General features: G+C 49.4%; 1 protein-coding gene across 3 annotated transcripts in view; it reads right to left on the bottom strand.

The window, feature by feature from the left end:
- Positions 1–305: 305 nt before the first annotated feature.
- WDR37 (WD repeat domain 37) overlaps positions 306–24196 on the bottom strand; it is a 33431-nt gene continuing 9540 nt past the window's right edge. For 2 of the 3 annotated variants that reach the window (XM_070381218.1, XM_070381217.1), the window contains exons 2-14: positions 23153–23330; positions 20012–20108; positions 18965–19060; positions 18635–18699; positions 14465–14600; positions 13291–13362; positions 11970–12014; positions 10454–10530; positions 8805–9045; positions 7609–7750; positions 3203–3337; positions 2637–2751; positions 306–1457 (exon numbers count right to left, since the gene is read on the bottom strand). In XM_070381218.1, the coding sequence (XP_070237319.1) occupies positions 1326–1457; positions 2637–2751; positions 3203–3337; positions 7609–7750; positions 8805–9045; positions 10454–10530; positions 11970–12014; positions 13291–13362; positions 14465–14600; positions 18635–18699; positions 18965–19060; positions 20012–20108; positions 23153–23290 (1491 nt within the window). In that variant the 5' untranslated portion in view covers positions 23291–23330 and the 3' untranslated portion in view covers positions 306–1325. The remainder of the gene's footprint in view (positions 1458–2636; positions 2752–3202; positions 3338–7608; positions 7751–8804; positions 9046–10453; positions 10531–11969; positions 12015–13290; positions 13363–14464; positions 14601–18634; positions 18700–18964; positions 19061–20011; positions 20109–23152; positions 23331–24196) is intronic. The other variant, XM_070381219.1, reaches the window with a different exon arrangement.

Raw genomic sequence — 24196 nt, forward strand, 5'->3', positions numbered from 1 at the left:
CTCCTCAGGTCTCCCTCCCAGCCAGCCAGGGGTCTGACTGGGTCTGACCCCGACCCAGTCCTGACCATCCAGGGCCGAGAGGCCTGAGGTCAGCTACCATGGGGCCTGACCGAAGGACCCGCGGGCGAAGGACCAGCATTCAGGCTGCCCCACCTGTGACACCACAAAACGGAAGCGGTGACAGGACGAGGCCGACACGATGGCTTCCAGTGTCCCTCTCCGTGCCTGTCCCAAGACAGCCTCCAAGGGTTACAAACGGGGCAGGGAGAGGCTGGGGGGCACTGAGATGTCTCGCTATCAAACTGTAACTCAACAAGAAACACGACTCGTGAACACTGGACAGAAAGTCCTGAGAAGGCAGGAGCAACAGGCTCCAGGCAGAAGGGGCCGCTGGCAGCCCTTCCTGGGCAGGGCCATCGCTGCGCCCACCTCTCCTGCCTTCTGGATGAGTTCATTCCAGCTCTAAATCACAAGTGCCTGAGCCAGTAACAGTGACACCCCAAGTTTCCCAAATACTTCATGTCTGAGGTAGAACTCATTTATTTGCATTGCTGGCTCTCAGATGCCGCCAGGAAGTGAACCCACTTGGAAAAATGCAAACCCAAGGTGTAGAAAATAAATAAGGTTTGTCTTCAGGTAGCAGGGCCTTCTAGAAAGGTCAAGTCACATTCAATGGACAAGTCATCTGAAACTTCTAAAAACTGTTTATAACCACAGCTATAAACTAAAGTGCTTTAAATTTTACTTAATGTCTGGAATCAGTGATTAGAACCATTCTATTTCAGAATTTGCCAGCATGAGATACCTCAGGAGATTGAAATGGTTTTCCATAAAAAGAGCAGAAATTTTTTCTTTTCAAAAGAAACTGTCCAAATGTTGCAAATTCAACATTCTACGCTTTTTTTAACTTCTAAAATCCAAGCAGATTTCACAACTGTAACAGAACACAGAGGTGAAGCTGAGTTAGCACACGCCAGAACCCCACACAGACGTGAGGTCTCTGCCCACTCCTGCCGGACAGGCACACACGCACCATCGCTCCAGAGACCACTGACCACTCACCCAGACGCCCCGCCCTCCTGTCACCCGACACACCAAGGACTCACTACACCAGCGGCCATGGAAGGGGCTCCACCTCACGGCCGCAATGCCCACACACACAAAACGGAAAGAAGCAACAGGGCACACCTCTGGACACTTCATGCAAGCTGGGTACAGCGAGGAGAGAGCACCCTGCTCAGGCCCACCGCCCACAGCCGCGGCGTCCCAGCGCCCAGCGAGCCGGCAGGCACGGTCCCCGGCCGGCGGGAGCCTCGGAACGGCCCTCACTTCTCCTGCAGCAGAGCTGGGATGTTGATGTTCCAGCCGATGGCCTGCCGGTCAAAACCGCAGGTGAACAGGTTGCACACAGGGTGGTCCTCGCTCCAGGCTGAGCCGCACACCATCCGCCGGTGGCCCTGCAACCAGGCACAGCGCCGTCAGAGCAGGGCCTGAGCAGGACCACACCCCCACGACCCGTCAGAAAGGGGGGCCGTGAATTGGACCAGTCAGGAGACCTCCTGTGCTGCTGGGGGAGCTGCCGCAAAAAGAGGGGTGGGAACACGGCTGATCTCAGTGCAGCCCAACCAGCGCCTCAGGACCCTTTCTCCAAGAACAGGAGTCAGACAGCAGTCAACAGGAAGAATACAGAAACGGCCCCTCTGGGATGTTTTAATGAATAAGTGAAGATGGATGATGTGGGAAGAAACAAATATAATTCACTCAAAGACCCTAAGTACCTTTGAACAAATAATTGCTTCAAGGAATAAAGGAGCTAGAAATATACCTTTGGTGCCAAATAAAACAAAGATAAAATAAGTAGCCTTTCAAGTAGATTCCTGCCACCTTCAGAATGCTGGAACAAACACTGAGGGCTATCTGGGGAGTTTAAAGTGGACACACTGACCTGTTACTATAATATACAACAGGTACAGGGCAAAATTCAGAAAAGCTGACAGAAATCCCGTAAGTAAAACAGACTCTCAACAGAACAGCACCAAAATTCCCTCTGCAAGACGTCCCCATGGCGGGTGTCATCCACACACTGGGGAGGCCTTCCCGGGCCAGAGGCCCAGGGCCACCAGTGGAGGGACGTCCACCGCAGGATCAAGACCTCCCCTCCATGACCACTGAGAAAACTGCAGCGGGTCACCTGAGACAGGCACTGAAGTCAGGGCTCTGGACGAGAGACCACAACCGCCAGGCCCACGGCAGGACACTGGTGTCAGTGACCTCACAGCAAGGGGAGGGGCTAGGGAGCTGGGGAGTGGAGGGCCCAGAGCACCCCCATCAGGTCCATGCTCCCACTCACACCCCTCTGCTCACTGGGCCCCAGCGCTCTCGAGTCAAATGACCAAGTACTTCTGATGGAGACCTGGTAAGAAAAGGGTGTAAAATTGTGAACTTTCTTCTGCTGACTGCATGTGAGACTGTTGTTTTGAATGTACTTGGGTAATTAAAACCCACTGTGAGAATTAACTTCTTTCTTTCAGGAGGGGCTCCTGGAGCACTGAACACAGCCAGGCTGGCTGGGAGCTCCCCAGGTCAGAAAGCGGGCCCCGCCCCCAGCCGCCCGCATAGGCGGCCCCAGCACGCACCTGCCGACTGCTGCGTGGAAGCCTGGCCAGCCGCACACCCGACATGTCAAACAGCCTCACCTGGCGGTTGTCATGGGGGAGGGCGATGATTTTTTGGCCAACGCACACATTGATCCTACAATGTGTAGGAGAGAAAAGTAAGTTACGTAACCAACAGTGACAACACGAGTTTTTGACATTATAGGCGATAATGTAGTGGGGGTTTCACACATTCCACTCTTCAAGCCAAAACACATTAGCAAACCAAGGTGTTACCAGCCTATGGCATTAGAAAACGGGCTGAGTTACTCACCTGTAACTTACATGTGCTACACAGTAACCTCTGGCCAAAAATGACTCATTCTTAATTCTTAAAAAGCTCAATACACCAACCTGATTTTATACCCAGGTTTCAGTATTTATAGAATACAGAATGTGCATTAGAGGATCAATAAAATATATTTTCCTGGGACTCTAAAGCACTTTTCCCAAGGCCCTACCAAGTGAACACAAGTTTACAGGAAGCCAACACATGCCACAAGCCCCCTTAAGGCCACCCTAATGGTCCATGGGGGAGCACCCATCACCTGTTGATGGCAGAGTCTGTGCGGATGGTGGCAATGGGGGACCGCATGTTCTTCAGGTCCCAGACCTTCACAGTGCGGTCGTCACTGCCAGAGACCACGTTATCTCCCACGGTGAACACGGCAGAGGTCACAGTGCTGCCAAGAGAGGGCACGGGGTCAGAACCTCATCAGGAAGTCCCTGTCCACAGTGCACAGCAGACACCCTATCCTGCCACCCCAGGGCCTGTCGGGCGGGCAGGGAGGCAGGGATGTGGACACCATGAGTCATCAACTCCGCTCACTGGTTCTCCTGCTAACCCCCGCCAGCACACAGGGGCCGCACTGACCTCTCCAAGGCGGCCTCACCTCATCCCGGCAGTGGAGCAAGGAGCAGGCTCCCAGACAAGATGGGCCAGATAGACAGGACCCACCGAAATCTCTAGAGCAGACAATTAAACATCCATCCCAACTGAGACTTTCAGACAATTCAATCAGAGCACTGGAAAAAAAATTCATTCCAACAACAAAAAAAACCATTTAAAAAATGATCTGAACAGACTTCTCCAAGAGAGGTTTACAGATGAAACCTGAAAACAGGCCCATGAAAACGTGCTCACCATCACTAGTCACCAGGGAAATGCACACCAGACCCCAGTGAGCTGGTACTCCACACCTGTCAGAATGGCCGTCACCAAAGAGACAGCGATCAGTGTTGGAGAGGGTGGGGAGAAAGGGAACCCTCCTACAATGCTGATGCAAACGTAAATTGGCGCAGCCACTGTGAAAAACATTGTGGAAATTCCTCAAAGACAGAACTATCATGTGACCCAGCAATTTCACTCCTGGGTATTTAACTGGAAAAAATAAATAAATAAAAAAGATACACACGTCCCAAAGTGCATGGCAGCCCTGTTTACAACGGCCACGACACAGAAGCAACCAAAAAGTCCATGGACAGAGGACTGGGTAAAGAGGATGTGTCCACACAGAGGGATGGACCTGGAGGGCACTGTGCTGAGGTCAAAGGCCGAGGGCGCCACAGGGAGAAAGATGGAGACAAGGGTAACCCCAAGAGCAACGCAACGAGTCACCCAAACTCCTCATCCGACGACAAGGACACAGTGCGGGCTTGAGTGGGAACCAGGTGCTGCTGCCCCTCAGGTCACAGGGCCATCAGGGCCCAGCCGCTGACAAGGCCCTAGGGCAGACACCTCCACTGCTGGCGACCTCCCTGTGGATGTGAGGTCTCAGGAGGTCTGGCCCAGTTAAACCTCAGTTAACACTGCTAAATTAGTGGGAAAAGTCCCCACAAAGCTTGTCAAACCCTGTTAATGAAATGCTGAAAGACACTGGGTTTCAATGCATCAGGACCCTGACAGGTATTGTGGGGCATCAAAGAGAGAGGCTGGCTGCAGTTCTTCCAAGGACTGTCCTCCCAAGGCCTCTCCCACACGGTCCCTTGGGGCGGTGGAAGGCCCGGCCCCACCAGCGCCCACCGCCTCATTTATCTTGTCGCCGAGAGCAGCCGAGCGTGTGCCTCCAGCTGACAGAGCGGCTCCGCTGCCGCGGCACGCCTAGAACATTCGTTCCGCTCCCTCTGCGGGCCTCCATCAGCGGAGACAGAAAGCTGGGCTCCTCATTAGGACCCACAGCTGTCCCCCCATCACACAGGGAAGCGGCTGCTCTGCATAACAATCTGCTGAAACTTCCCAGCCAAGGAAGAAAGTGCACAATGTGGAAAATGAAGCCCGGAGACAGGAGGCAGCAACTCCTCTGGCACCGGCCGCAGGCGCCTTCTCACGCTGAAGGGGATGGGGCATCCGACGGGGCAGAGTGAGAAGGCAGGGAGCACACATTTCAGCAACGGGGCCCAGGCAGACCCTCACTCCTCCACCTTTGCAGGCAGCGTAAGGGGCACGTGGAGTGCAGACCCAGGTGTGACGTGACACATGGCCCACGCCACCCTCCTGCCTGACAGTGCTGCGCACAAACCCACAAGGACCTAACCGATGCTGCTCACAGGGCTCGGGCAGCCCCCCACCTTCCACCCACTGGCCTCCAAGCTGTGCTTAAGACGCTAAGGTCCCCGAGGAGGAACCCATCCTTGGGGACACCCTGGGCCCTCAGAGCGCCGCCCCCACGAGCACTGGCACCCCCAAGTTAGAGAATGCTCGGCTCCCACAGTTCACGATCTCAGATACCTGAATGAGAAGTGGAAACTCATCTCCCAATGACACAAACTTCTGAGGAGTCCTGAAAGGCCAGCTCCCCAAGGAGCAGACCCTGAGATAGCAAGCATTCAAAGGAAGTCAGGTTTGCACCACACCGATTCTTTCTAGGATTTCAAGTCTGGCTTCCCCTGGAGGAGGGCAGGGGACACTCCAGCAAGCAAGGCCAGACCTCACTTGATGCCCCTCTCCAGCCGCCCCCAGGCTCAGTGCAGACACTCCTGTCCACTTCACAATGAGGCTAAATCCCAGAACCGCTCCCTCGATCACCGCGTGCCAGGCCCTGCGTCCTACGAGAAAATACACGACAGAAGGTACTGACACTATCCAGCCGAGGGCCCTGACAAGGTCGCGTGCACATAGGCCTCAGAGCCGCATGCAGCACCTATCAGAAGCGACACGGGCTTCACGGAACATAACACGTGTAGAGGCGTGGGTGCGACCTCTTACAGGCACCACCACCGCCCCACCCTGCTCCCTGCCCCAGGGAGCTCAAGGCATCCTGCCAACACCTTATCAGGTCCAGAAGAAGTGCAGACAGAAATTTTTCTGTGAGACATCGTATCTTGTTTTCTTTAGACAAGAAAGCACCTGAGTTCACACTCTAGGAATAAAGTAAACAAGTGTATGAAAGGAATTTAGGCAAAAAAAGAGAAAAAACTCTGCATTCTCAGATATTTCTAAGAATGAAATATTCCGTGCTGAGCTAATTTCTGATTTCTTCAATGCCAGAGTTTATGGCACGTGTAGACACCATCAGCTGGGCACAGCCTGGAGTCATCGGCCACCCACGGGGGAAGCTTAATGACCAGTGACTGCCTCCACTGCTGGCCCCTTTTTATCGCAATGGAAACAAAGCAAAATGAAACTAAAAACAGGGTGACATCTCTGCCGCATTCCACAGGAGGCGGTGGTGCTGGGGGGCTCCTCTCAAGTGCAGCAGGGGTTCCAGCGTCAGAGTAAGTTTCGTGACAGTGAGAGCCGTTACGGCCCTGGATCCAACCCGCATGGCCGGAGTCCAGCCCCACTGACTGCAAGTCACAGAGGGGCCAGGGCGTCGTCCCCACCAGGCCATCCTCAGGTGGTGGTGGAAAGCACATGAACGCACAAGGACCGAGCCCATCAGACAAAAAGTTCTGGGTTTCGGCTAAGGCTGATGACAGAAATACATGAGAAGTGAACTGCCAATAGTTGAAACTCCTGTGACATTCCAAATTTTTCCAACTAAACATCTCTGTCATTTCCAAGAACAGAACACACTACAATCCCCACTTATCAGGAAAACAGCTGGTTACAAAAGGTTTCTAAAATTGCTTTTCAGTCAAATTGGTATACCTTGGGCCACCAAAAGCTTGTAATAATACAGACCCCAAGCTTCACTACATAAATCCTGTTAAGATTCCTATTATAATGAAGAAATTTCATAATACAGAGTGAAAATAAAAGCAACATACCAAAAAGGGGGTGGGGGGCTCATTTGTCTCTTTCACAAATGTACAATGAAAACCCTGAACAGACACTCCACCCGGAGCTCTCTCTCCACCCAGCAAAAATAATACAGCCAGATCTCAGGGGGACTCGTCCTACAGACGTTCGTTTATCTTACACAATAGTGTTATATCTCAAACCCTACTTTCTGAAAAAGGCACAGGAGCCACGTAACAGTACCAGAAATAAAAAGGAGAAAACAGTATCTCTTCCAGCTCCTAGAGAAGCTGGGCTACAGAACTGAGTCAGTGATGCTGAAGCCTACACCGCTACATCTTGCCTTAGGAACAACCAGCACACAGAACACTCGAATTACCTGTATTTCGAGTTAAAGTACTCATATCACGGAAGATGTTAAGAGTCTAACACACTTCACTAGAGAACTTGTGCTGAGTCCCTATAAATGAAAATATGCCCTAAGATGAGCTTTCCTAAAGTGTGTTCCACATCATAATAACATGAAACATGCAGTCACACAGTAAGAAACACTGCCTGTGTGTCAGCAACCATCCACTGAGAACCCTCCACAGGGACTTTCCAGGGTGACACAAGGGAAGAAGAGCCACACTCCTGAGAACAGCACACCTGAGTGTTTGTTTCAATGCTCAGAAAACCACTGGGTTAGGAGGATCAAGGAAACCATCCTAGAAAACCCAGTCACCTCCCAGCCCAGACCACAGTTAAAAAGACATTTATGCGACCGAGACTCACTCCGTGTGGCCCTGGAACACGTTCACGGAGTGGATGGAAGGGTCGCGGAAGTCCCACAGGCGGAACGTCGTGTCGCGAGAGGAGGTCACCACCAGCCGCTGGGTCGGGTGCGTGCAGCAGTGCGTCAGCTCCTGGTCATGCCCTGTGGGAGATGGAAGACGCAGTCACAGTGAGGCCCCCGCCCGGCTCCCGGGAAAAGCAGCTGCGGGGACGGTGTGTGGGATCAAGGGGGACCCGTGTTCCTTCCCCTCGTGCATTCGAAAGAGCTGAATGAGCAGTGTGGGAGGGACACTCCTGACCCCGACGGATGAAAGGTCAGGAGGGTCTCTAATGGCCAAATGTGTGAGCAAGTACAGTTCTGAGTTTCGCATGTGAGAAGAACCTCTAATAATCCAAGGGGGAAGCACATGGTGAGAGACATCCCTGTCACTCAATGACAAAATGCACTGACAAGCAGGTATGAAGGCTGGTGGTGGGCACGGGGCTATACACGCCCTGCTGGACTCCTGCCCTGCATGTGGGCACAACCTGCAGATGTGTGGGATGGTGTTCTGGTGATCTCAGTACATTATAACGCAAAATGGGTTTTGCAGATATGACTAAGGCCTCCAAATTGCATGGCTTTCAGTTAGTCAAAAAAAAACCCAGACTTCCTGGGTGGCCTGCCACAGTCAGGTGAGCCTTGAGAGAGACTCGCTCCTGCTGGCCCGGAGGAAAGCCAACACCATGTGGTGAGAAGCCTCTGTCAGGGCCGGGGGAGGGGGCCTGCAGCCGCCTCCAGGTACTGAAAGCTGCCCCCAGCCGAAAACTGGCAGACAAACGGCCACAGGAAAGGGATCCTTGCAATGGCAATAAGAGGACCGCAGGTCTCAGGTGAGGGCACAACCCTGCCAGCATTCTCATCCCGCCCACGACCCCCTGATAATCAGAGCGTCAGGAAGCACGTGCCCAAAACTCCTGGCCAAGGAACAGCATGTTATTTTAAGATACTAAGTGTGTGGAAATTAAATCCAAAAAAAAGCTAACACACCAACCACATTCAAATATCTACATACTGCACATCTCTAGATGCAATTACACCCCCTGAAGAAAAGATAAATTTAGCCACTAATGGCTCCATTACTCAGGAGGATCTCTGAAAATCACAGCTGTGCCAACACTCAATCCAGACGAGAAGTCCCTCCCACACGACGCACCTGTCAGGGAGTGGACGAGCTCTGACGTCTCCACATCGTACAGGTTGGCCGTTCTGTCCCAGGAGGCTGTCACTGCCTGCTTCCCGCCAACCAGCCAGTCAGCAGCTATGACCACTCCCTGGTGGCTCTTCAGAGATGTCAGCGGCGCCCGGATGGTGGGACAGTCGCTGGACGCGTCGGCATCTGCATCAGGCTCGTCCTTGTCGGAGCACTCCACTTCGTCCTCGCCACAGAGCTGCTGCTGGGGAAGCAGAGGCAGGTCCCTGGGGATCCTGACCTTGCAGACCAGCCGCACAGTCAGACCGCTACCGCCTATCCTTCCAGGACTTAATGACCATTATGACCGTCCCAGCGGGTGTCTGGCACTAAGTAAACATGCACACACACACCATGTGGGAGCACACACCACATGGACACACGTACACAAGGATATGTGTGTCACGTCTACAAACACGGCAGAGTTAAAATAAAATCTCTGTTAAAATAAAAAATATATACATAACACACTCAATTAAAAATGAATTCTTAAGTGGCTTCCCTGGAGGCTCAGTGGTAAAGAATCCACCTGCCAATGAAGGAGACATGTGTTCAATCCTTAGTCCAGGAAGACCCCACATGCCTCAGAGGAACTGAGTCTGAGAGACACAACTATCAAGTTCTGTGCTCCAGAGCCCGGGAGCTGAGACTACTGAAGCCCATGCATCCTGGAGTCTATGCTCTGCAACAAGAGCACTCACTGCAGTGAGAAGCCTGTGCATCACAACTGGAGAGTAGCCCCCACTCGCCGCAACTAGAGAAACCCTCACAGCGTGAACTCACCCAGTGCCCTGGGCCTGCAAGGACCCCCACCTGCGGGAGCAGCCCAGGGAGGGCCCCTGTGTGCACACCCCACAGAAACAAGATCAGATCAAGTCACCCAGGAGGAGGATGAGAGCGCACGTGAGGACCCAAAGGTGGCACTGGGCTGATGTGGTGCAAGTACACCCGACAGGACAGGTAGGAACTGGGCGGTCTGTGGTTTAAACCTGTGGTCCGTTCTTCTCAACATGCAACCTAACTTGTCACCAACATTAAAACTTGACCCACGTGACAATGACATCACACGCCCCACTAACCTACAGGGTTTATCTCACATGAGAGACAGACAAGTTGTCTACAATCAAATACATAAAACACTAAAAATTTAACCTAACCTTAAAATTAAAGGACTAACATATGTATATGTTATAACTTTTGTGGAAAAGATAAAGTAAACGTAACCACAGGCGATGTAGACAGACGCACGCCCTGGTCTGCTGGGCGGCCTGGCACCCGGCTGGTGTCCTGGCAGGCAGACGGTGGCCTCGCTTGGCCTCTCCTGAGTGCACGCAGGGAAAAGGTACAGGGAGCCCTCGGGTGCCTCTTCTCCTCCAGACACCAATCCTGCTGGTCAGAGCCCCACCCTGCAACCTCACTTGACCTCAGTGACTTCTTCAGAGGCCCATCTCCATGGACAGCCCCCAGGGTGAGGGTTCTAAGCTATGGATTTGGGGACACACACATTCAGTCCACAACAGAAACCATTAAGTTCCTCCTAAAACTCACAGATGTCCAGAACCCACCGACATACCCCGGGTCGTGCTCTCAGGGTAAGTAAACGTGCTGCTTACACTAGAGTCGGCCGCAGGCTGAGGAGCAGGCAGCTGGACTGCATACCTCCACACATGGGCAGTCTGATCTCCAGAGGCTGAGGAGAGAAGGCGGGGCGGGGCAGTGCGTTACCGGCACGCAGACGAGCATGGGTGAGACCCCGCTAAGTCCACTCCTTGAGGGATCACAAGGGATTGACTTGACTTAAACAGGTTCTTCTGAGATGTTCCCAGGAATAGCAAAGGTGCCCCGAGATAATTACCTATAAAAATAATTCCCTCCATCCCAAGGTGGAAAGCTCTGAAGGCTCAGAGAAAACTCACAAGGCGTGGATTTCATTCTCCACCTGGCTAATCTAAGACGACAGACACCCAAGTCCACAGTAACTCGAGTGCACAATCCCGTCTGCTGAACCAGGAGGCACCTCGCCCCGGCAAGGGAGCAGCTGGTACCGAGACCTCACTGTCAGTAGCCAGGCTGCGAGGGGTGCTCAGAACCCAGGAAAGACAGAGGGCTGCTGAGAGGCACAGATGGCCTGCAGACATGCCAAAGGGCCGCCTCCACCCCAGACAGGAGCACTGTCTGGATTCCACCTTCCCTAGCTGCAAAGGCTGCAAAGCTCCCCAAAGCAGTGGATGGTAGCATGGGCCTCAGGGCATCAAAGTGTCCGACCTTCTGGCCTCTCGAGCTGGCATCCAGCCCCAGCCCCATGTGCCTCCTCTCCCCAGGCCACCACTCTGCCGGCTTCTGTCCCCACCGCAGCCTGCCGACACGTCTCAACCTCAGCCCCCTCTCTCCAGCCCAGCTGTCCCTGGTCTCCCTCCGGCTCCCCAATCACACAACAAACGGCCCCCATAACAAGGCTTCACTCCCAGCTGACGGCTCCCCAGAGGTCAGCTCAGACGTTCACTAGCGGTCACCTGTCCACAGGTGCAGGCCTGTTCAAACCAGCCTGAAGATGAAAACAGGTACTCTGGTCCTTCACAGAAAAGCCTGCTGGTCACTGGTCTAGACACACACTCACCCTCCAGGTTACATCCGTGTCCCCAAAACACGACAGGGGTCCACAGGGTCACACAGTTTTATGGGCCAACTCCTCACTGTGACCATGAAAGTGTTTGTAAGACCACTAGATGAGGTAGAGACAAACCCAAGAGACCACAGCTCTTTCTGGGAGGACCACTTGGGAAGAAGTGAAGACCTAAGCCCTGGAGGTGCCCAAGCCAGGACCGCTGACCTCCTTTCTGTGCACACAGGGACTGAGAGAGCCTGAGAGTCAGAGAGTGGGGAGCAGGGATAGGCTCTGTAAAAAGACCTCCAGGAGAACCGAACTAACTCGCAGGCCACTGCTGGTTAAAAATAACCCTTGGTATTGTTTTCTTTATTCATTTTTCATGCAACTTGTGAAATGTCTACTAACGACCAACTTCTGTGAATGGCACGGCTAATCCTGACGCTACTGATAAGAAAAGGAATGACAATTGTTTTCAGATCAGCAATAACTATTCAATAAAGAAAAAAAAAAAATCAACATACCGGTGAGGGCCAACTGTTCTGATGGATGAAATTTTATGGAATTTACTGCAAAGTAAAAATATTGAAAAAACAGGTTTACAATAAGAATATATCATCAATATCTATTACAACTACAGTATATGTTGTAAAGTTAAATTTAAAAACTAAAGAATTATGATAGTTCAATATTAAGTCTTCTCATTCCGTTAAACTATGAATAAAGAAAACAAAGATACAATGCAAAATAACTAAATATGAACTACCAAACCACTCAAGAATCGGCTACACAGGAAAACAATACTTGATCTCTTAAACACTGAGAAGTCACTGAGGGCTAAAAGTAAACCAAGATGAAAAAAGAAAACTTAATTACAAAAGGCAAAGGTAGATTATGGTGGGGGACACTGTTCACTGCCCACACGCCCACCCTTCAGAGAAGCCACGAGTTCACAATGTGCACAGAAATGAGACCACTACTCCCTTCAGGACAGCAAAGCTGGGGACTGCAAGTGAGGCATGTGCCCGGGGAGCCACGGGCTGCACAGGGCGGCGGCGAGGACAAGGAACACAGAGCCCGTCTCCCTTCTTAACAGGAGCCCTCTCTTGTCTAAAACCCAAAAAAGTAACAAACAATAAGACAGGCTATTTTTCTAAATGGAAGGAAAGAGCAGAAGATTTAAAACTGTTCCAAGTGGCTGACTTTGAGAAGTGGAGATGGCAGTGAGAAGGATGAGCACAAGGCCCCCATGGGTTTGTCACACAAGCTAACGCTTTCTTAATGCTCAGGCTGACGAGTACTCAGTATGTCACACCCACTGCAGGAGCAACAGCCCCCAGGTATGGTCCTGAGGGAGATGAAGGGTCCAGCTGGAGGGGACAGTGGACGAGGCAGGGGTGGGGGGCCAAGCAGGACCTGGCCCACAGCCCCGATGGGAGAGCAGTACACCCCCACTGATAGGACGGGAGATGTGCCAGGGAGGAGGGGGAGAGGAGGTGTTTACCCAAGTCCGTGGGGGACACAGCAGACCCTGGAGGCGGGTAGTGGACACAACCTCCAAGTCTGTGTGCAGGGTGAAGGGTGAGCTGGCCAGGGGCAACGAGACACAGGCCCAGAGCCGGGGCGCCAGAAGGAAGAAGGGAGAGTGGGACAGCCCATGGTGTCCGCAGCAAGGAGCCCAGCAGCCACCAGCACCCACAGGGCTCACATACAGCACCTCTGCACCACAGAGCCTCAGCAATTGGACAGCGCGAAGCCAGTGGACACACGTCAGTCCCAGACCGTGCAAGGCAAGAGGCTGAGGCCCAGCACCCATAAGGGGACGCCCCGCGATCTACGGCTCACCTGACCCCACGTGGCCCGTGTACTTGGCGAGGCTCCGACCCGTCTCGATACTCCACAACAGAGCTGTGTGATCTGCAAGATCCAAACAAACACAAGTGAGCCGCTGCCAACATTAGTCTTTTTAATTAAACAGGAGGATAAAAATTCTAAACTGAGAAGTTTCATCACCACTAGTATCTCATGGGATTTTGCTCACACTCCTCTGTAATCCAACTGATGCAAGAGGACAGGGGGCCAGTGACCCGCCCGAGGCCATGGAACTGGCAGGGGAACCTGGGAACCTGACTCCTGGGGCATGGCCATGCTGCCAGCACCAGGCCTGGGACCTGAGACACCAGGGTCCATGGGTCATGGGCTCCTCACCTTTTTGAAATAGTAAGACTTTTCAGAACATCAAGCTATATTCAAATGCAAACAGCACCCAACTCCAGTTTCAAATTATCTGAGATAACCCATGCTCTGTGGACCTCTCCAAAACAAAGATAAAAAGGACACTCATTAAGGAAACCTGACACAAAGTGCTGATTACCCATGTGAGATTTCAGAAGTCATAAAAAGGAATCTGTATCCTTTTTAAGCTAAAATTTCCAAAATAATCTGCGGTGCTCATGTATGAACACAGTTTTAAACAACAGAAAACTTTCTTCATCATTCTAATGACTTTACATTTCCTATTCCCACTCAGAAAGGCTGGATGTAGCACATAACTTCTCACAAGTTGGCACTCCTTTTCCACAAGTGAGCACATTTTTAATTCCGGGAATTTTTTCTGAAGGGTTATTAGGTTATTAGCTCTCAGAAGACACTTCCTCTCCAAGGAGGAGAACGGGGCTCTCTGATGCCGCCCCAGGACTCCTGGCAGTGGAACCCCTACACCAGGCCAGCATGGCGCTGTCAGACCAAACAGCATGTCCTTGGAGGGGCCTCTCGAGTGGGGAAAAGTGCAATACACTATCAAAGCAAATGTACGCGGACTATGGCTGACAAGAAAGCCAATCACAACTACCTAATGCCATGGAGAGGCAATCCACCCTGTGCCACTGGACAGCGTCCCGGACAGTGAGTGGTTCCAAACGCAGCCACTCACTCGGATGCCGATAGGCACACAGCTAAGCGTTTGGCCACACTACCTCCAGGAAGGCCCTGCCGCAGGCTGGGGTGGTTCCAGACTCACCAGCAGACGCCGTCCCCAGCACCACAGGCTGCGTCCTTGCCACACTGACATCCCAGATGCCATCCCGGTGGCCAATATACTCCTTCACAAGCTGGCACACTGCCCGGGATGTGGTGGTCTTGAAGCTGGAGACGATCTGAAATTGTGATGGAATTTATTGAGCAAATATGTTTCAGTTAAAAAAAAAATATGTTTGGAAATACATAAATCATTGAAAAGTGATTTATAAATCAATGTGATTTATCAAAAGTGATTTCTAAATCAATGTGATTTATCAAAAGTGATTTATAAATCAATGATTTATAAATCAAATTTATAAATGATTCATAAATCATTGAAAAGAAAATTTAAAACGTTATAGCAACACAGTGTAAGTGCAGTTAGATCTCACAAAGCAGGGCAAAGCCCTTACAAAAGCCTCAGAAGAACCCTACAACCACCCCCCACTGCCTGCCTGCCTGTCTGTGTACCTTACATGTCCTCATACACAAACCGAAACTATCACACAACATTTCCAAATTCTCAAAAAAAAAAAAAAAGCAGGACATAAAAAGTCAGGTAGGTACACCCCAAACCCTTAACACTAATTACTCTTACTATTGGGAGACCTGTATTTTCTTATTTTTAGTAACTCACACCAAACCAGGAGAAAAAGAATCTAAGGTGGGAAGGAATGAAAAAATAACAGGTGAGGTCACTGAGCACAGCCTCAGCCAGCCCTGCTCCTGAGGGGGAAGGGGGCAGGGCAGGGCCAGCGGACCCTGGCCTCAGGCGGCACACAGTCTGGCACGGACACTCAGGCCCAGCGGTCAGGAGGCACCGTCCTGGATGACCCACACAGCACGCAGCCCCCCTTTCTCTCACAATGGAAGGGCCTGAGGGAGACGCTAACAAAACATAAAGGGTTTGGTTTTCTAACTGTTCTGGGATAAAAGATGGCTTTTCAGCCTTTAAAGTTAATCAGAATACTGAAATGGTAAAACCAAGTTTAAAAAAAAGTGTGAGGTATTCTACAGCTGCTTTAAACACTGATTTAGCAAAGCCCTAAAAATGCATCTATGTTTAATTTCAGTATAAACACTTAAAACACAATCCACTATTTCACCACCACCAGCATGAGCCTTCAAATGATTCCTGACACAGTGAAAGGCTGAAACAGACTTCCAGCAGAGAGACTCACTCTTCAGTACACACTCCTGACTCGGCTTAAATGTAAAAGGAGGGACAGCACTTCCCAGGTGGTCCCACAGTCAGGACTCTGCGCACTCACTGCCAAGTGCACGGGTTCCATCACTGGTTGGGGAACTGACATCCCACAAGCCATCCAGACACTTTCAGGAGGGGCGGGGGCAAAGCTCATGACAAGTGGTGGGCAACTTCTCAGATACCACTGTTCTGAGATATGAACTGCCCCCACTTGCCCAGCAGAAACACGGGTCCATGGCCAAGACTTGTGCCAACCACATTTCCAGTGAAGCTGGAGGAGAGGGATTGCGACTGATGCCACCAAGCAGATGGTCTCAGGCACCGCTTCCAGGTGCACGCCACATTCTGACCACTGAAGCACTGTTTTCCAAATATGGACTCAGGCATAACTGCACAGAGGCCCATGAGACTGAATTACCTCCAGGGAACACTTGTGATGCAAACGCAGAAGGATGCTTCCGAATTATCCTTTGCACTAAAATAAAATTTAAACTCTAAAAAACAAAGGGCTTCCCAGGTGGCGCTTGCTGTAGTCCCCTGTCAGCGTTCAGTTGCTCAATCATGTCTGACCCCACAGACTGCAGCACGCCAGCACTAGGTGGCGCTAGTGGTAAAGAATCCACCTGCCGATGCCAATGAAGGAGATGCAAGAGATGCGGGTTTGGTCCCTAGGTCTGGAAGATCCCCTGAAAGAGGAAATGGCAATCCACTCTGTATTCTTGCCTGGAAATCCCCATGGGCAGAAGAGCCTGGCAGGCTACAATCTATGGGGTCTCAAAGACTTGGGAGAGTTAAAAAACTGGCTTAAAACTCAACATTCAGAAAACTGATCATGGCATCCGGTTCCATCACTTCATGGCAAACAGGAGAAACAAAAGGGGAATCCGTGGCAGATTTTATTTTCTTGGTTTCCAAAATCACTTTGGACAGTGACTGCAGTCATTAAATTAGAAGATGCTTGCTCCTTGGAAAGAAAGCTATGATAAACCTAGATAGCATATTAAAAAGCAGAGACATCACTTTGCCAACAAAGGTTCATATAGTGAAAGCTATGGCTCTTTCCATAGTCATGTACAGATGTGAGAACTGAACCATGAAAAAGGCTGAGTACCAAAGAACTGATGATTCTGAACTGTGGTGTTGGAGAAGACTCTTGAGTTCCTTGGTCTGCAAGGAGATCAACCAGTCTATGCTAAAGGAAATCAACCCTGAATATTCATTAGAAGGACCTATGCTCAAGTTCTAATACTCTGGCCACCTGATGCAGAGAGCCAACTCACTGGAAAAGACCCTGATGCTGAGAAAGATTGAGAGCAGGAGGAGAAGGGGACAACAGAGAATGAGATGGGTGGATGGCATCACCGACTCAAACGGACATGAGTTTGAGCAAACTCCAGGAGACAGTGAAGGACAGGGAAGCCTGGCGAGCTACAGTCCATGGGGCGCAAAGAGTTGGACACGACTTAGCGAGACTGAACAACAACAACAAAGAGAGGCTTTTTCACAGCAAAAGAACCTTATCTTTATAAAAACCTATGTGAACAATTTCACAAGTTCCTGGGAAACAGTTTGCTGGTTAGCATGTGGTGCTGCCCCCACAGGCCTCAGAGCCAGTCCACAGGCCCCAGGAGGGGCGGGTCTGCTGGGGGTGAGGAGATTGAACCCATCCACTCCTCCAAGAACACTCGCTGCAGCAGAGCAGACCTGGACTCCATTTCACCTTCACTCTTTAAGGTGTGTGCACAGGCTACTAAGATCGTTAATAGTATGTTTCTTATAAATTCAGATAAATTTTTAGTCTCTAAAATGACTGGGGCTTTTAGTATTTCTAATACATTTTTTAAAAGCAATTATTGTACACATCCTTATCTTTGTTCAAATCTTAAATTTTACTACTCATGGTAAGAGGTTGACTCTATATAATCCTTTCTTCCTCTACTTCAGAAATGATCAGAAAATTGTGGAATTCTAAGACCATACACTGTATATATAAACTGGAATAAACAATATAATTCAAAACAACATAAGAAGTTAAATAAGAACGTAATGTCACTTGACATTTTAAAAAAGTACTTTAATGTTTATTTAAAAATTCAAAACTACTAAATGTAAGCTAGATATAACAGAACAAAAAAATTTTAGTAAGCCACTTACATCCTAGAGTTATCAAAGGAAACACAAGAAAATGTCAGCAATATTCATGTTTTTTAAAAAACAAAAAGTTACCAAAGACTTTCAAATAAGCAGAAACAGCCTAAGACTGAAGCTGCTCCTTGAATTGCAGTTCATCTCACTGTGGATACAAGCTTAAGTTACTTAAGGGAAAAATAAAAAGCTAACAAAAAACTATTTATGCCTTCATAGCAGACTCACCACAAATTTCAACTTCCTCCTAATATTAAGCAAAAGTACTATACACTCGTTTAAGGCAGGTAATTTATTTTGTTTATTCCAAATACCCCAAAGCAGAGATGCACACAAATCACCTCAAAATATTACTTCATAGTAGTATTCCGCCAGAGATAAACTAATTCCCAAATAATTAAATCCTTGCCATTTTAAATGATGATTTGTAAAACAGCAAAATATGACAAATGTCTCTATTGTGCCTTTGGACCTTCACTTTTTTATCATACTTTGCAAACTAAAGAAGAGATGAACTAAAACGTAACTACAACTCACAATGTAAGTTCCATTGCTTTATACCCATTTGTTAGCTTCTCTGAATTCAGAATCTCCTCATCAAGCCACATTAACAATAAAAAATGTACTTTCCCACAAAAAAGACCACACCTACTAACACATGCTGTGTCAGCCACAGTAAGCAGCATAGGTAGCATCCAGGTGCCTCTGCCCTGGAGCCACTTAACATCGACAATACTTGTCTTAAATATTAGGTTCCTCTCTTCCCATCGCACTACGTGCAGACCCACACACTCATGAAGGCCCGAGAGCCACACATACCTTGCTGGTGGAGGCCTTGTAGGTGGTCTTCAGTTTCTGAGAAAGCTGGCTGGTGCTGTGACTGGCTGCAGAGACACAGAACCAACCGTCAAGAAATCACACAAGCAAGAATGTCAGAGCTGGGACGGGGAGATGGCTCAAGGACACGGAGGACAATGCAAGCCCGGGGTGTGCCCACACCAGCAGAAACATGGGCTTCCTGGAGCCTCCTCGTCCTTCCACACCCGGATCCAAGGGATGCTACTCAAGCTTGCTGACCATGCAGAGGAAGCGAGTCTGCACTGGAGTCAGACTTTCTCCCTGCAGTCGCCTGCAGGAAGCCAGCCTCACCTTTCGTCTTGAGTTGGCCCTTACTCAGTTCTGCTCCATCGATCGCTTGTCCTTCAGCTGCTAAGCGCTCATTAAGAGTCTCGACTTCTCTACGCACTGAAAAGTAAAATGTGCTTTTCAGGTATATTCACCAGTTCCAAAACTGAGTACATAAAAATGTTGCATGTTAGAATTGTCTAAACAAGCACGTGAATGATATACCAGTAAACAAGAGGATGGCCACAGAGTTCCAAAAAACTCAAAGACATTCCAAAAACACAAAGTCCACCACTCACGCCACCCCAGAAAGACACTGTGCTACTGACCCCCAAACGGGGCTCCTGGATTTCAACAGAGTTCGTGTCCTTTGTACTTTATTCTGTGCACTTAAAAACACTGTTCTGGTCCTGTCTGAAACTCAATAGAATACTTACAGTCTCGCCTGAAATCATTAGGGGAAATGTACAATAACAAAACCTGACTATCGTTACTGTTGTCTGGCACCAGAGCGTCAAGTGAAGGCTACACATCTCAAAGACTAAAAGTTGAAGGGAAAAAAAGAAAAAAATTAACAGTGAGGAGTTCCCTGGCGGTCCAGTGGTTAGGACTCTGGGCTTTCATTGCCAAGGGCCTGGGTTCATTCCCTGGTCGGTGAACTAGTCATGCAAGTCACACGGTGCGACCAAAAACAGAAAAAAAGTGAAGAGAAAAGTACTGAATCACAGTGGACGTGAAGAAGGAAGAGGAAGGCAGGAGATGGGGAAGAAGAGAAGCAGACGCAGGGTGCGGGAACGCAAGATGGGGCCTCTGTCCTCACTCTGCAGGGACCTGCGGTCACAACCCACTCCAGCAGGAGACAGACGCCCCCAACCCCCTGCCCCCAGACCCTGCCCTGAGTGTGCGGAGCTGGAAGATAGTAAACAAGTGCCATCATAAGCCCCCCCAAACACGTCAAAGCAGAAAAGAAAAGGGGTACAAAGGTGAATGTGACCCAGAGATGAAACTCTCAAATATCCATATGGAGAAGTGACAGGTTATAAAAGTATTTCAAATAAGAGAAATACTCACATTCTAAGTTTTCAATATAAAGGTTTTCAAATTCTCTTTCTATTTGACCAAACAGTTCCAGAAGAGTACTGCGAACCGAGGAAGGCAGCTTAGAATCCTGCAGAGAAAAAAGGTTGTGCTGAAAGTGAACGAGTAAGTGAATGAGGAGCTCTGACACCGAGCACTAGTACACTTTTTCCAAACGGAATTACATATTTTATTTCTTCTACGTAAACACTCAAAAGAACTTCAAGTTTCAAATTCCTACAGCTGAAACTAAAACCAAATTGTGTAAATGGTTTCCCAGGATGGCACAGGTTTTGAGGCCAAGCAGGTCTTCAAACACGTAACTCCCTTTACAAGGAAGGAAACAAGCCTATTTAAAATCTCCGAGTTTGTGGGAGATGAAGCTAAGAACAGCCCTGATGCTCCAGCATGTGGCATCACAAGTCAATCTTAGTAAGTGGTACCTCACAATCCTCACATCCACTGTGCTCCAAGCAGAGTAAACTGGACACTTCCTGTAACTCTGCTGCCGCTAAGTCACTTCAGTTGTGTCCGACTCTGTGCAACCCCATAGGCGGCAGCCGACCAGGCTCCCCCGTCCCTGGGATTCTCCAGGCAAGAACACTGGAGTGGGTTGCCATTTCCTTCTCCAGTGCATGAAAGTGAAAAGTGAAAGTGAAGTAACTCAGTCGTGTCCAACTCTTAGCGACCCCATGGACTGCAGCCTACTAGGCTCCTCCATCCATGGGATTTTCCAGGCAAGAGTACTGGAGTGGGGTGCCACTGCCTTCTCCATTCCTATAGCTCTACTCAGCACTTAAAGATTGCTCCAAGGAAGAAAAGTGAATTCAGCTGTAAGAGTGAAAGGCGAATCAGCTGAATGAAAACACCAGCGTGGAAGGTCCCAGGCCTCTGCAGGGGCTTCACTATGAAGCTACGACTCAGTGAAACTTCTAGAAGAGTCTGCATTTTCACGGCTGGCATGGAAGAGGCAGGCCCCTTTCCTGGCCTGGGTCAGTGCCTCCAGTGCAGACATGGGTTTCCCACTCCACAACTAGCACCGCTGCCTCCTTGCTTCTGATTCAAGAATCCAATTCCCATAAAGGCTGCCCGACAGTTAAGCCTGTAATCCCGTCCAGAGTATCGCCTGTGGCTCCACTCGGAGCCTGAGGCCTGCCACACATACCATGCCAGGTGCCCACATCCAACGCCATAACCGCCGTTGCTGCCGCAGGACCGGGCCAAGTGCCCCCACCAGCCCAGGGAGCTGCCCGTCTGCCCACAGGAACCGACCCACCTGCAGGGTTCTGAATGACCCTCACAAAGGGGTACCCGAGAGGCAGCTGGCTCTACATCACAATGGGGATGGCGCGGAAGCCCTGAGAACACAGGCCCCTCACACAGAGTTACCCCCAAAGATGCCATCAGGGGCAGCAACAAAGGGTCACTGCTGAGAACTGAGATGACTAACAGTTTAAAAGTCCCTTAGACAACCTGCACTGGCCAGTGGGGGAGCTGACGGTCACATGTGACTAACCTTAAAACTAGGTCAGTCACGATTTTTAAATTCCTCTGTCCCACCAGTCACACGTGGCTCTGGGCGCCCATACAGGTAGCACAGATCTAGAACCTTCCACCACAGAAGTTTCAGTGCACAGCTCTGGTTCAAGCATTCCTTGTCAGAAGAGACGAGGACACAGACACCAGTGATGAGGAGGAACGTGTGAGGACACAGATTGGGTCCATATCCAGGAAGGAAGCCTCAGGAGGACCACCCTGCCCACACCTGACCTCCAGCTGCCCACCTCCAGGATGGAGAGAAAAAAGCGTCTGCCATTTAATCTCCCATCTGTGGCACTTGGCTGTGGCCATCCGAGCTCACAAGAACAGGCAAAGCCATTCTGGAGGCCCCTTCAATCTACAATTTTATTTCCAAATTAAGTTAAAATGTAACCAATTCATTATTCACCCAGTCAGTACATAAGAGGACCCTAAGTGAACATTTCCCACCCACCAGCAACAGCACCACTTTCTGAGCACACATAGCTGCATCCTGCCAGCACATGCTCCACGTCCCAGCTTCTTAGGTCAACAGCAAATGAGCCAATTTCTCAGATTTACACCATATTTCCCTGTAACATTGTGGTGGATGAATCAGTTCTAACTGCAAAGGAATGATTATCTATATCTACATAGATAGATAGATATGGGGCGGGGTTGGGCAGGTCATCTTGGTTCCCTGACCAGGGATTGAACCCATGCCCCCTGTGGTGGAAACTTGGGAGTCCTAACCACTGGACCACCAGGGAATTCCCAGTATTCATACTTTTACTACCGTGTAAAGATTACACCTGCCAAAGTAGGAAACTCAAGAGACACGGGTTCGATCCCTGGGTCAGGAAGATTCCCTGGAGAAGGAAATGGGAACCCACTCCAATATTCTTGCCTGGGAAATCCCAAGGACAGAGGAGCCTGGCGGGCTACAGTCCGTGGGGTCGCAGAGTAGGACATGACTTGAGCGCACATTCACACACATATACTTACGCCTATATAAACATATAGCAGATATATCTACAATTTATTTTACTATAACATATGCTTTTATTTAGACTTAAGAAACAATGTTCTTTTAAAAACCTAACGTTTTACTCATTACAGAAGAACTAGAAAAAGAAGCAAACTTATCTTTGTCAATAAAATATTAGATCACTTAATAAAGGGGGCATCGAATTATCAGAAAGACATACAATGTAATAAGCAGCAGATATACTCACACAGCAGACACAGGATAAAGCCAAGAAAAGTTAGTGAAAGATCAGATTCCAAGAACTCCTCAGAGAACAAAGATCATTATACCTGATTCTGCTCTCCTCTTGAGGCTGTGAGACAGAAGCCTAAAAGTACTCTGTCAATCTGCCTGTGCAAAGAATAAAAACTAGCCGACTATCACACCCACATTTATTACAATATGTAACACTAACCTAGAAATTGAATTCTGCCTCTTTAGGCTGTTGCATTTGACTGTCATTTTCACTGGTCTATGGGGGGCCTGCTTGTTTTGGTAACCCACACTTTCCCTCCACTTTGGAGATCTGTACACACTGGGCTATTTTTTGAACACTGCCAACACGATTCACATCTTCACCAGACACTCACCTGTCCCTCTAACATGTCTCTGGGCAGGCCCGTCCTCTCCTGCTCTGAGCTGTTAGTTCTCCGTATGGAAAGGCTATGAGATTTGCGCTTCTGTTTTGCTTGGCGAGCAGCTGAACAACTCCCGCTTTCTGTGGGCATTACTTCTGGAAGATGAGGTCCTGGTCACTCCTGCAAGAAGCTAAACAGGAACAGGAAAAACAAGTACGGTATTTCTGATATGGCAAACTGAAATGAAGGAAAAACAGGGGATAGGGATGAAACTGCCCACTGCCAATTTCCTTATTATGTTAACATTTACTATGTAAATTAGAACGTAATACATTCACATGTTTTAAGGTAGAGACCACAGCCTTTGTTAAACAGGTAACTTTTTTATCAAATTTCATGAACACCCTTTTAAAAAATCAACAGCAGAGAAGGGTTTAAAATAGAGAACTCTCCCTTAGCCCACTCTCTGCAGACTCCCCGACTCCCCTGGGGAACCAATTCTAACTGCATTTTCCAGCTACAGATTCCAGAGCTATGCCCTCCTAGAGAAATCCGATGCAAGCCCCAAAAGCGACTGCAGATTTTCTAGCAAGCACATTAAAAAGGTAAGGACAAATAACATTTTAATGCTTTATTTAACCCATGTTTAAAATACTCTCATCTGAGTCAAGTAAAAACCCAAATGAGATCTGTCAGCATTTGTAGGCTCCAGTTTCCTTCTCACTCACAACACCGCTCACTGGGAACCGGCCACGCTCGTGGGGCTCACCTACGGTGAGCACCGCCGTCATACCGTCATACAGCACACAAAATCCTGCATGGCATTCCAATATCCACGTAACACATTTTCCTTTCCCCATTTTGGGCATTATTCATTTCCTGCTACCATGAACAACTCTTCACAATACAATCACATTACTTAGTTAATATGACTCTAAGCAGTATATTTACACAGGACACACTCCTTCAACTGCAAATTGATATTTTGGATATCACTTCCTCATTTTCTGCTCTCACTGCTCCCTCCTTCTCCCAGAATACCTTTGTGAATGCAAG

Source organism: Bos mutus, chromosome 13 (genome assembly GCF_027580195.1).
Source record: "Bos mutus isolate GX-2022 chromosome 13, NWIPB_WYAK_1.1, whole genome shotgun sequence".
NCBI lineage: Eukaryota > Metazoa > Chordata > Mammalia > Artiodactyla > Bovidae > Bos > Bos mutus.